Below are 13,180 nucleotides of genomic sequence, written 5' to 3'. Positions count from 1 at the left end.
TTTACGGTTTTGCTCTTTCATTGAATAATGTATTGATTGGTGGAGATAGTGTAGAATTGTAGATCATAACAATAGCAGAGAAAAACCATCATCTGTGTCAATTATGCACTGAAGTCCTTTTGTAGAGTTTATTTATTTAAGTATTCGCCATTTATATGACTATGAAACACTTGAAACTTTAGTGTTTTATCTATTGTATCGAATTATACCTATATTTCAGCGTGGTGGACTAGGCCTAAAACTGAAAGGAGACCCGTGCCCCAACAGTGAAGACGTGATGGGTCGTGATGATACCTATATTATTTTTTATGTTTTATATGTTCTGCTTCAGTTTTTACATAAATTGAATTTTATAATATTTCTATTGAAATCTATATTGATTTCATACTTCCTCATCGTAACTCTCTAATGTTAGATAACGACGTATCAGCTGATATCTACCAATACACACATTACATTTCAAAGACAAACAATTTTCCGCACTTTCCAATAAATTCCCCAAGTGAAAAAAACTACTAAATTCCATCAATTGTCATCTGTTCAGAAGTTAATAGCATCATTTATAATAAAAACAACTATGTACTAATATATCTGTTATTGTTACCCACTTCCTGCAGTTCTACTATACTGGGAACAGCGGGCTCCTTGTCTGTAGAACAATGCATATTGTAGCCAAATTCGAGTTAAGTCGTTAGCAGGCCAATAATGGGGGTTTCCCTTTCATTATCGTCGGTTTTGGTGTCCCACGGTGATTGCAGTCATTAATTTGTCTGTGACTCTATACGAAAAACATCTTCTATCGTATATCCATCAGATAATTTCTCCAAATATTTTCTAGAATTTATGTTTTTTTTCGTAACGGATCTCAGTATTTTAATTGAAAAAAAAAACATCTCATAGTTCGACATGCTTGCTTAGTCAATCGTGAAATTCCATGTTTCTTGTGAGGTAGCCAATATTATACAACTAGAACCTTCTAAGACATTTACTATTCTTAAGAAAAATATTATGAGATCCCGTTTGTTTTCTGCTAAATGGCAAAGACCACTGCAGCCATTCATCTTTTTCTGTTTAGTTGATATAATTCGCAGCCAGTGTGGCAGGTGCATAAAAAGAAAACAAAGAATGCACTTTTTACTGCAGCGCAAAACGCGCAAGAATGCGGCTCTGCTATTGGCTACGGAAAGTCCAAGTATTCAGTATCGGTCGCAAGTACTATGTTTTACTTTATTTCTCAATAGACTCAATGGGTTAACCTATCTAATAATAATAAGACAGCCAAATTACCTAAGTACACTCACGGGCAATGAAAAGGTTCCACTGAGAAAAGCACCAAATTACTTATAAACGGAAAAAGGCTAGTTTAATGCCGTCTTCTATTCTAATAAAAGTACGTTTAACCGAACATCAGGATATTACCAACTAAAATCGGTAATATTTTGTTACAATTTTAAATTAAATCTTTGAAAAAATCAAAGTCGTTTGTGGTCGGCATTTTGTGAGTGGAACTTTTTCATTTCCCGACAGTGTTGTTGAATATATCAGCGACAAAAGGCTCGTTTCGGGATTCTTAATTAAAACTGTAAAAACATTAACCTTTCAATACAGCGTGGCTATTTTGGCATATTTTACTCACTACCTATTTACCAGCTCATAGACTACTATGACTAGAAAGTTCTGTCATTCCACCGTGGTGTGTAAATAATTCAGTCGTTTACATATTCCATTCATGGCGGTTTCCGAAGTAGCAGGTCGTGAGCTATCCGGCCCTTTATGGTATTTTCCAATGGTTTCTCCCAAAACCTATACAATGCTATCTACATATTGAAGAGTGAATAATAAAAATATGTTATACAACTTTGGAGAAAATCAGTTTTCGTCGCTTATAAGTTACTTCAAAATAGAATTTATATGTTAACTTATACCTTTATTATTATTGAAGAAACATACTCAGTATTTGCAATTGAGTCTTGCTAGCACAAGTGTGTTAGTTTACTGAAACACTTTCTCTCGTCCTTGGTTCACTCGGCCATTGGGCCTAAAGTATCTGCTCTCCTAGTACAAACTTACCATTGTCATTATAATTAAACTCGACCTACATTCAGTACCAAGACCATAACACCACGTGAGCTTTCCACGGCTCCGGACGTTCTCACATTTTCCAAAGTACTATTGACATGACAAGCGATGAAAAGTGTTTCAGAAAGATGATCGCTCGGCTAACACAAGTTGTTTGCGGAGAGCATTAGCGATCTGTCGATTCATTGGCCACTAAGAACCGTTAGCGGCTACAGTTATACAAACTGGGCAATGAGGCGTCTGCATCTTGGCGCGGAAAGCAGACATCGGCTGTTCGCTGTTCGAATTTTGAATTATCTTCTTTGTTTTGTCAATGTGGGTTTCTGTGTTGCCAGTTGTGCTTTGCTTACCAACAAATGGGGTTTGTTTTGGCAACATACCAAAACTTGAACATAAAAGGTGTTCAGACGCAGTTTCCTTTTCCTCTATTAGATGTGCCCATTCACTATCTTGATAAGTGATTTTATAAATGTATTGCAATAGCGTATTTAGTGTGATTTCGATCACGTAGTGCTTTCTCAGTGTTGGTATGATGCTCACAGGCGCTGCCGGTGATAGGGAAGCGGCGCACGCGCACATTGCGCAAGCTGATACTGATAGTCCTTCGGAGTCGTTTCACAACAGCTCTGAAGCATGTTAATTTATCGAACCATTGCAAGGTTTTCTCTTGTCTGCTTGTTCATCAGCTACAATTAGTGCAATAAATGCAGTATTACGCTTCGGGAAGTTTAACAGAAGCTGTTTTAGTTCAGTATAGTTTCAATTTTAAGTAATGGCGCTTAGGATACTTTGATGAAACTTTAAATTCATAACAACAGATTTCTATGAAGTTGCGTTAGTTGGTAATGAATTTCGTAACATTTTCAGAATTTGGCATATCTTAAAAGCCAAGTTAGAGAAGACACAAACAAACTTCAAATTTATTTTCAGGCGGTCAAATAATTTTTTACAAGTTTTGCAAATCCTTATAAACCTAATTGATAGATTATAGGCCAAAACAGGTACCTACTGTATTTCACTTTTATTGTATTTGTAGTACATGTTAGATTGATAAATATAATTGTTAGAAGGTACAGTGGTGGTGAAAGCTGGCACGTTTTGACCCCACTTGCACTCTCAACTCGCTAACAACGAGTCCCAATCTGCAGTGCATGTCGTGTGTTGTATGGGAAATGCTTTCTTTCGGGCCATGGTCACAAAACACGGCATTTAGCTACCAGAGATTTTCCTTTTCTTTTGTTTGTTTTCGTTTTCCCAGTGCCGTTCCAAGTCATTCCATTTTTCATTCATCTCATTTAGTTATTTATGATATAAAAAGCTCATTAATTTATCATTATTGTGTTTTCCTGGACAGTTGTGTCTGACTGAACCGTTTAAATGAAAATATCCTGTATTGGTATAGCATCGCTTATCATTTCAATATGCATTGTTTGTTATCGGTATGCACGTGGATAAGAAATACTGACATACCAAAAGCCGTACTACCACATATCAACATTTAATTGAATTTTTTGTAAAATCTTAAAAGTACTGCAATGATATGTAAAATGAGATACGGCGGCCCTCAGTATGTTTCTATCTGATTTTCAGGTCAATTGCAATATGTGTAACCTCATACGTAGGTAATGGCGGAAATATGAAATTAGCTGTATATTCAGATGGTTGCTAAAAGGTATGAGGTTGCTAAAGAACTGGTAAAGCGGTGGTATGTGTGATTGTTTTAACTTAATCAAGTCTATTTAAATGTGTTTTTCCATATTCGCATAAAGGAAAAGTTACCACTTTAAGGGGCACTTTTACCAAACGCTAAACGTATTTAAAATTGTATTAAAATCAAATTTTAAATACATTTTGTACTAACTAACAGACGTTTGACAGGCTACTAAACACGTTTAGCGTTTGGTGAAATTCCACCTAAAAACATACACTAATAAACTGTATGTAATATCAACTGGGCCTCCACGCAGTTATCCACACAACGCCACTGTCGTATCGCTACGCAATCTCGTGAGAGAACTAGAGAGGCCACTCATTGAAATATAACTCATGCCCCCTGCGCATACAATACCATACGCATACTTTCCCCACGCTGTATAAATATTCAGACTACATTCAATAGTTACTACATAATAAAACTATTTATAACCACACTTATTGCATCATCAAGCTCCATTTCGAATTATTACATGTCTGCTCATAACTATTGTCAGGTAAAAGTAGAGTAAATAATTGCCACCCTGAGCGCAATTGATATCATTTCGGAATCGATATCAGATCGAATGCTAAGAGCTAATCGATTACATCTACCGATTATGTAACTGAACGCTCACTTTAATGTTCTTTTTATTTATGTTCCAGGTGGCATAGAAAAGCTGGAGGAATTCTACACAAATGAAATTAAACAACCACATGGAAGGCGGAACTATCGCGACGGAGAACTTGATAACATCGATAGCGAGTCTCGGCACCGAATCGAAAGAAAATAACACTATACATGCGATATTGAAAAACTTCCTTGCATCAGAAAAAGAAATGGCGATCAAACAAAATGAAAGTGCAAATAAATACATTTATACAGTCCCAGTAAAGTCGCCAACGACACCTTATAAAAATGACAGGGTGAAGTCTCTTAATGATGCAAAGGAAGCTTTCCTAAAGTCCACTGTCAGCAGCTCTGATTCTAATGTACAAAACTATGCACCAAAGAAAGAAGAGGTTACATTGCACTACGCACAAATAGCTGTAACAACTGCGAGCGAAGATACTAGAAGCACGGGTGGAGGGATCAACCCCAAAAGACACATGCATTCATTCAAAAACGAAGCTAAATCCCTAGCACCGGATGTAACTTTGATGAGGAAAAAAATAGAGCAACAGCAGCAAAGAAAAGTGAGCTTTAAAATAAAAAATGCGTCTTCGTCACATCGCCGACCACCTCTCGCCACAAGGACTGTGACGATAACAAGCAACAAAGTATCAGAACTGACAAACAAATTTAATAATTTAGTTCAAGAATCTCATAATGGTACTGTCAAACAATCTAAGCTAGTGAAAACAATAGAAAGCTTACAAAATTCATCAAAATCCACTGGAAGCTCCACAGCAAGCTCCACGCCCACCTCTACTCTTAGCACAAGTCCAAATATCAAAATCGTGATACGACAAAAACGAGGTTCCAAGAAACGTAATCATAGAAAAAGATGCTCAAGTGTGGACTCAATAGATAAGTTAATATTATCCGACAGTAGTTCAGCCAAAATTAGAGTTATTAGATCGAAATCAGACGGCAACAAAATACCAAAATCACCAAAAAAACGTTTGAAATCACGTGATTCAAGTAGTCAACCGAGTGGGTCCGACTCGGTTGATGGCAGCCCTGTCAAACCTAAGAAAGAAGAGCCTGCTCAATCTCCACCTGAAAATGAATCAACACAATCAAATGTAGTTAAAAATGTTATTAAAAAGTTTGAATGTGAAATAATAGCTCAATATAATGCCGATACTTTAACGAGAAAAACAGCCAGTCAATCCAAACCGATTACTAAAGAAAAACCAAAAGTACCTGAAAAGAAATCTACACTTGTCGTGACTAAAAACCTTGTCGTCAAAGATGGTGTACCGAAAATTAAAACTGTCAAACCACCTGCCAAGGAATTACCGAAACCTGAAATAGTAATTAAGGAAAAAGTAGACCTCCCAAAGAAAGAAGAAAAAAAGGAACCTATTTACGATAAAAGAAGATTCAAAACCAACTACATTCATGCGGACAAAATGCCCTTGCACGTCGTCGAAATCGTTCATGAAGACACCAACGAACATATAGTATCTAAAGACACAAGTCCGGTAATGAATACAAGTGTGATAGTGGTTAATTCTGAACCAAATGACTCGCCAATAAGATGTGTAAGTGAAGAAAGATCTTATGAAGAACTGAGTTCGCGAATTACACCTAATGAATCATTTCTATGGCGTCGGAAAAGTAGCACGCAAATATACTCGGATGGCGACAGATCTATTTCGGATAGCTCATATAGTTTATCAAATGTAACATTAGTGAATGACCCAATAGAAGAACCAAAGCTTTACGAAGATTCACCGCATACTCATGAGACGGAATCTCATTCTCAATCTTTGACTGAAATCAATACTGAGAATCCTGAATCAAGTTCTGACTTCGAAAGTAATCTAGTGGAGGCCTACAACAAAGAGATATTGGTCGGCTTTACGAGCAAGCCTAGCAAGGAAGCTGAAGTCGAAGACGACTATGAGCCCTTAGAGCCTTACATAGTTGAAACCCCAGCAGAAATCGTTGTCCCTGTGAAGAAAATTGACAGAACATCTAAAATCAACTGTCCTTTACCCGAAATCCCCAAAGAAGAGCCGTTAGAATCTCAAAAGACTACTAAAGAGAACATATACCAATGTCTTCTGGAGATGCGATCACATCCAGAGGGAGACGAGAGTAGTTTGCACAGCTACGAGCTCTGTTCGAACCAGATGGAGGAGAGAACCCGCGGCGACGGCGACAGCGACCACGGCTATGAATACTGCAAGTCGCCCATCAAGCCGTACTGCCACGCGTCCAGCGCCGGCATACAGATCGCCGAGGACTACCAGCCCTGCCAGCAGAACGACAAGCATTACGCCATCTCCAAATCCGTCAGCGGAACCTCGACTGTGAGCTACGAGAAAATCGGCTCGGAAAGGATCTACGAGAAGATTCCATGCCGACCGCCTAAGTCCAAAGACAGCAGTCCCAGTTCGTACAGCAACAGGCATTCAATTGTGTCATCTGATTACAACGGATACAATGAAGACGAGAACATCTACGACACGATCAAGCACAGCGACGGGGCGTCCCTATCCCACTGTTACGAGAGCATTCCGAACAGTCCTAGTTTCGTGAAATTACGGACGAATTTCAAGAAGCAGTTGGCCTCGGCGGTTCAGAAGCGGCTGTCGTTTGACACTGTGTCGAATGTGAGTCAGAGCACGTTGTCGAGTGAGCAGAAAACGAATAGTATCTACGGGCAGCGGTCGGTGATGAGCTACAGCGGGCAGGAGGCGGCGTTCCCCGCGCCCGGGAGCGACACCAGTGTCAGCGGCAGCGACCGTAGCGACGAGTGGGTCGACGTGTCCGATGAAGAAAAGACGGATGAGCAGAAGATTGTCATGTGAGTATTTTTTTGTTTATTTGAATTATTATAAACGCTTAATACCTAGGACTAGGCCTTTAGCCTTTCTTCTTTGAAAGGAGACCCGTACCCCAGCAGTGGGGACGTGATGGGTCGTGATGATGATGATGAAACGTTTAATAGTGTATCTGGCTCCTTGATCCTTCCTCAATGCCGTTTTTAATTCGATCTTCTTAGCTAACATGGTTGGTTGTTATGGTCTACTGTGGCTCGACTTGTGAGTCCATTTTATGGTAGATAGAAAATGGTTAAATGAACACATGCTCTGTTATCTAACCTGCATAATATAATTATGGCAATATTTGCGCACGATTTAGTTCAAGATAAAAGATAAAATCTTAACGGCCACACGTACTAGCTTTGTTATTTTTTTTTTTTTATTTATTAAGGTTTATTCACAGATAGTGTATCAGGTACATTCACACATACTTTTAAATAATAGGGCTAAATACACTACCTACTTAAGAATAAACACAGCATGCCTAATAATAAAGGTGCTTAGTGACTACTACTTAAGTTATTAACAAATGAAGTTAGTTGGTACATATAAAAAGTTTAATTAAAAATACTGTTTCGTATATTAGTTATTGTGGTTGCGAAAATATCTATAGATCCACTATGATGATTAAGTAGCTTGCATAAGCGTGGAATTGCCGAGTTGGCCCCAAGAACTGTCTTCCTTAAGGGAGGGTAGAGTGGCGTGACGGGCCTACGAGGAATTGTACGAGGTATTCTGAAGTTGAATTTTGAAAGCAGTTGCGGACAGTTGATTTTGTTATTAAATAATTTAAATAGGAATGACATGTCAATGAGTTCAAATCTTTTGGAAATTGGGACCATTTTATAGTGTTTTAGCGCTTCGTTGTAGGACTTTATTTTTTTAGCCATGCCTTCCGAGTAAAGTAGATGTCGTACAAACCTTTTTTGAACTCGTTCCAGCCGCAATGCGTGGGTAGCGTAGTGTGGTCTCCACACAACCGAGGCATATTCCAAGATGCTTCGAACGAGTGAGTAATACAATGTTATCTTGGTTTTAGCCTTTTTAAATTGTTTTGAATTTCTAATTACGAAGCCTAACATCCTGGATGCTCTCTTGCAAACACTATCTATTTGAGGAACAAAGGATAGTTTTTTATCAAAGAAAACTCCTAGGTCCTTAATAATTTCAAGTTCTTCTAACGGGGAATTACTTATTTGATAATTTGAATTAATAACGTTTTGTTTCCTAGTAAATTTTACATGGTAGCACTTAGAGGGATTCAACTGCATTCCGTTTCTTTCACACCATTCGCACAAAATACTTAGATCATTCTGTAGCAAGATTGAGTCGTGTAGAGAATCAATTACTCTGACAATTTTAAGGTCGTCGGCATACATAAATGGAATGGAATTAGAAAAGCATAGTGGTAGATCATTGATAAATAAGTTAAATAAAATCGGACCAATATGTGAACCTTGCGGAACTCCAGAGCTAATTTGTTTACATTCAGAAGCGTATCCGTTAACAACAACATAAAAACTACGATTACTGAGATACGATTCTAACCATTTCAACAATGGACCCGCAAATCCAAAGCATTCCAGCTTTCTGACGAGAATTTTATGTGATACTCGATCGAAAGCTTTGCAAAAATCAGTGTATATCACATCTGCTTGTCCGTGGGAATCTATGGTCTCCGATAGGATGCTCTCGAAGGTTACCAAATTAGTGTTTGTGGATCTAGCTTCAAAGAATCCATGCTGATGATTAGATGTAAACTGTTTGCAGTGACTTTGTATGAGTGGGCATATTAGAGATTCAAGCATTTTTCCGAATATACAAAGCAAAGATATGGGACGGTATTGTTTAACACTATCCAGCTCGCCACCTTTGAATATAGGGACAACTTTAGCAAGCTTCCATTTAAAAGGAAATGTACCAGATTCAATTGAAAAATTAAATATAATATGCAACGGTTCTACCAAGCTAGATGCACATGATTTTATAAATAACGCAGGTATGTCATCAGATCCTGGACCCTTATTAATATCTAAACTACCTATTTTTTTTTTAATATCTTCAGGGCTGATAGTCAACATGGCAAAAGTACTGTTATGCGAGTGCAACATATTAGTTATTGTGTTTTCGTCAAAATTATCATCTGTATTGTATACCGAAGCAAAAAATGATAAAAACAGGTTGCAGATGTCTTTACCTGAATTAGCTGTATCAGCGCCATATGTCATTGTTGCTGGATATGAACTCTTGCCACTCCGTTTACTTTTTATTAGGGACCAGAAAGCTTTAGGGTTGGAAGCTATGTTGTTTTCAGTATCTACCAAATAGCGTTTGTAACAGGTTTCAGCGAGTCGATCACAGCGTTTTTTTAGTATATCTAAGGATATTTTATCTAGGGGATTTTTATATTTTATAAAACGACGTCTTATATTGTTTTTTTCTTTGAGTATGCGTATTAGATTTTTATTAAACCAACAGGGATATTTTGAGCTTTTATGTTTTTTTATGGGAGTAAATTCATGGATGTTTTTCCATATAGTGTCATATAGAAAGTCAACCATGGCATTGACATTAGGGAGTTTCTTGAGGCAAGCAGACCATTCAACAGTACTTAAGGCTTTGTTGATGGATATGTAGTCGGCTTTAAAAAAATTGTACCTGATAATGTTTTGTTTGTAAGGTAAGGATTTATGGAGAGTCGAAGTGATATTTACTAACAGAGGGGGGTGAAGGGTGTCTATTTTTGACAATACATCAGTCGCACGTTCAACTTCGCAGCAGGAATCATTACTTAGGACAAGATCTAGCATGTTTTTGTTTCTGTTGGTCACTTTATTTAATTGAGTGAGTTCATTGAGCATGATAAAATCTACTAGAAGTTCCTCCATTGAGGAGATTGTTTGCACTGTCTTTGGAGCAGCATCACTAAAAGTCCAATCAATAAAACTGAGATTAAAGTCACCTATAATGTATGTTGCTGTGTCGATTTCCTCAAAAACTTTATTGCAGTTTATTAAGTATCGATCTAGTAGATTCAGTGTCACGGGCGGTGGTAAATAGACTGCACCCAGTAAGAGTTTCTTATGTTTATTTGATGTAGGCGTATCGATCATCACCCACATGTCTTCGCAATCTATATGTTCCAGATGTTTCAGCCTTTTTGATTGATGTTTTTTAAGTACTGCTATAATTAACCCTCCGCCATCCTTTTTACAAGTTCGCTTTAAATCCCTGTCCCTTCTGTAAACAACGTATCGGTAATCAAATAGTTCTGTGTCCAAGATATTTTCGTTAAGCCACGTTTCCGTTAGGACTATTACATCATAGTTATTACAACTAACATTAAAATAAAAATTAGCTACTTTTGTCTTTAATCCATTTACATTCTGATAGTATATTTGTAGTGAGTTGAATTTTAAGAAGGTTTAGTAACTAAATATTACATGCAACAATTTAATTAATTATAACTAAGAACTTATTTATTAGCTTCATCTTATATTAGTTTATTAATAAAGTCCATATCTTTATTTTCAAAACTGTTGTGAGTTGCTACGTGTAAATTAATATTTATTTTGTTTGTATCATTTTCAGTGTGCGGGAAAGGAGTAGAGGCAGAAAGAGTCCCATCAGCTGGTCCCAGAAAGTTCGACATCAGTGGCAAAAATCACCCAAACAGAAAGCGGAGAACAAGGGTGAGTCATACTTGATATTCAGTTACAAAACTCATATTTACCTGCACATGTACGTATGAGTTAAATAGAGTATCATGTGAATATAATTTACCGTATCCGTGCATTACAACTTGCATCCGTTACGTTTTTGCTCTACTACTAGCGCCATCTAGTTAAATTAGTTCAAACTATGTGTTGGTTACTTCTGTGTTGTTGTAGTTCTTTGGCTTAGCGTCAGATAGCGCCTTCGTTGTTTATCGATTTACTTTAAATAAATCTTTAAAATGTTATTATCTTGTTTAATTTATTAAAATATACTTAAATGTAAAAAACATAATGACGTATTATTACAGAAAATTCATATCATAGTCATTTTTCATTGACATTGTTGATGTTGCATACATGGCAATGGTAGACACCTACGCTTGGATTCCAAACCGTTTATTACATTGCCAACGTGTAAGCTTCCTAATCAAGATTTCCATTTATGTAGAGGTCAAAGGCCTATCTTGTACCAAATCAGGGCATTGAATAAAACGTGTTTTAAAAATATTAATTAATGTGTCGTTTTCAGTACCTACTAACTAATAGTAATCAGACAAGAATTTTCGTCTAATGGACATAGGACTCGTCACAACTAAACGTCACATTAAATCTATTAAAAGTTCTATAAGTACCACCTACCTACTTAGTTAATCATTTTATTTGTAACCATGTACACTGGCATCCACGACACAGGCTGAGCCTAGTGTGGAAGCCACCGAATTTCGATAATTTAGAACCTATCACCCTTTTATTTAATTTCCTAAAATTATTTATTTGTACCTACTAACTTTTTTCAATTCTATGGTGTTTAAATAAATATTTTTTGATTTTGACAACTGTCTTTCCGTGGCCTTGCTCTTCCAATCTCTACCTTACGTGAGGAGAAGGAGGGAGTCACGCTACTATGTGAATAATGTTCGTGGTCTCCACTCGAGAACTCATCTACCTACACTATACGCTTCCTGGTTTTTGTCAGATTTGGTTGCTTTAATATTAGTGTTCCAAGTGAAAATCTTAAATCAAAACGAAGCTCTCATAAAAAGCTAAGTTCAAGTTGAAAGCTTTCGACTTCAATATACCTACAACCTACCTTAACAAAACAATCTAACCCTCAACCAGACGTTGATAATTGCAGTGCTCCTAGTTAGGCAACAATTAAAGCTGCATTACGCAACAAGTGCGCTGACGGTGTCAGTCTAGATTCTAGAAGTCTAGATCCTAGATCTGGCTCGTGGGCGGCGCATTGTTGCCGGATTCCTGCGCCCGCGCAGCCTGCGCGCACTTCTGGTTCTTGCACTCAGTGCTGCCAACTGTGATAGTAAAATTATTCGGCATATATTTTACTTGACTTGACGGGGCCAAATCTGGGTGTGGTTGTGTAAAAGAGACGTTGAAGTGTACACTAAAAATATTTTTCTAATAAAAGGTATTTTATAAACAAATTTTAAAGCACTATCTTGCAAAAGAATAGCCACTAGCCAGTTACAGTACTAGTATTATGTGACTATAGTATATGTAGGAATTAATCAGATTTAACGGCTATCGTTTTACTAACCTTCCTTATCAATTTTTGTAATATTAAATCTCATCATAACCAAACTGTAATCACGTAGATATTAAACCTCATCATAACCAACACAATTACACAACAGGTGTACTAGAGTACTTAGGTATTGATTTTCCCGGCGCCCCAGCGATCGATACCGAGCGATACTCTGCACGCACTAGCTATCGACCTACATAGATACCTATAACTTTAATTGCAAAGGACCTAGATAACAAATATCCTTCCAACAGTCTAGAGTACCTAGCTGGGTACTCTAGCTATCGTATGGTCACCTACACAATCATGCCTGATGGTTTGAACACCAAAATACGATGAAATAAAAAAGACATCATGGAAATAGAGATATGTTGAGAGTGAAATACAAGACAATAGCAAATTAATCACATACAATTAGACACAAAAACAGACACACCCAGCACTCGCCAGACAGATACACAAAAGATGTTATTATATAAACAAGCTGATGGAAAGCGAACAACATGTTATAATAGAATTAGTTTTACTTGCAAATTAACAACATGCAAGCCAGTTCCATGAAAAGCATAAATTTTACTACTTACATCCAATATTGTTCGAATCTATTATGTGCATCTATCTTCATCATGATTATCTGCCTAATAACTTT

The 13,180-nt window shown here is 37.2% G+C and overlaps 1 protein-coding gene across 7 annotated transcripts in view; it reads left to right on the top strand.

The window, feature by feature from the left end:
* The window catches only part of LOC105383149, a 96,502-nt gene that overhangs the window by 53,734 nt on the left and 29,588 nt on the right, over positions 1-13,180 (top strand). For all 7 annotated transcript variants that reach the window (XM_048623608.1, XM_048623607.1, XM_048623611.1 and 4 more), the window contains 2 exons: positions 4,438-7,253; positions 10,864-10,964. In XM_048623608.1, the coding sequence (XP_048479565.1) occupies positions 4,471-7,253; positions 10,864-10,964 (2,884 nt within the window). In that variant the 5' untranslated portion in view covers positions 4,438-4,470. The remainder of the gene's footprint in view (positions 1-4,437; positions 7,254-10,863; positions 10,965-13,180) is intronic.

Source organism: Plutella xylostella, chromosome 10 (genome assembly GCF_932276165.1).
Source record: "Plutella xylostella chromosome 10, ilPluXylo3.1, whole genome shotgun sequence".
NCBI classification, from domain to species: Eukaryota; Metazoa; Arthropoda; class Insecta; order Lepidoptera; family Plutellidae; genus Plutella; species Plutella xylostella.
This window is presented reverse-complemented; position numbering and strand designations above follow the sequence as displayed.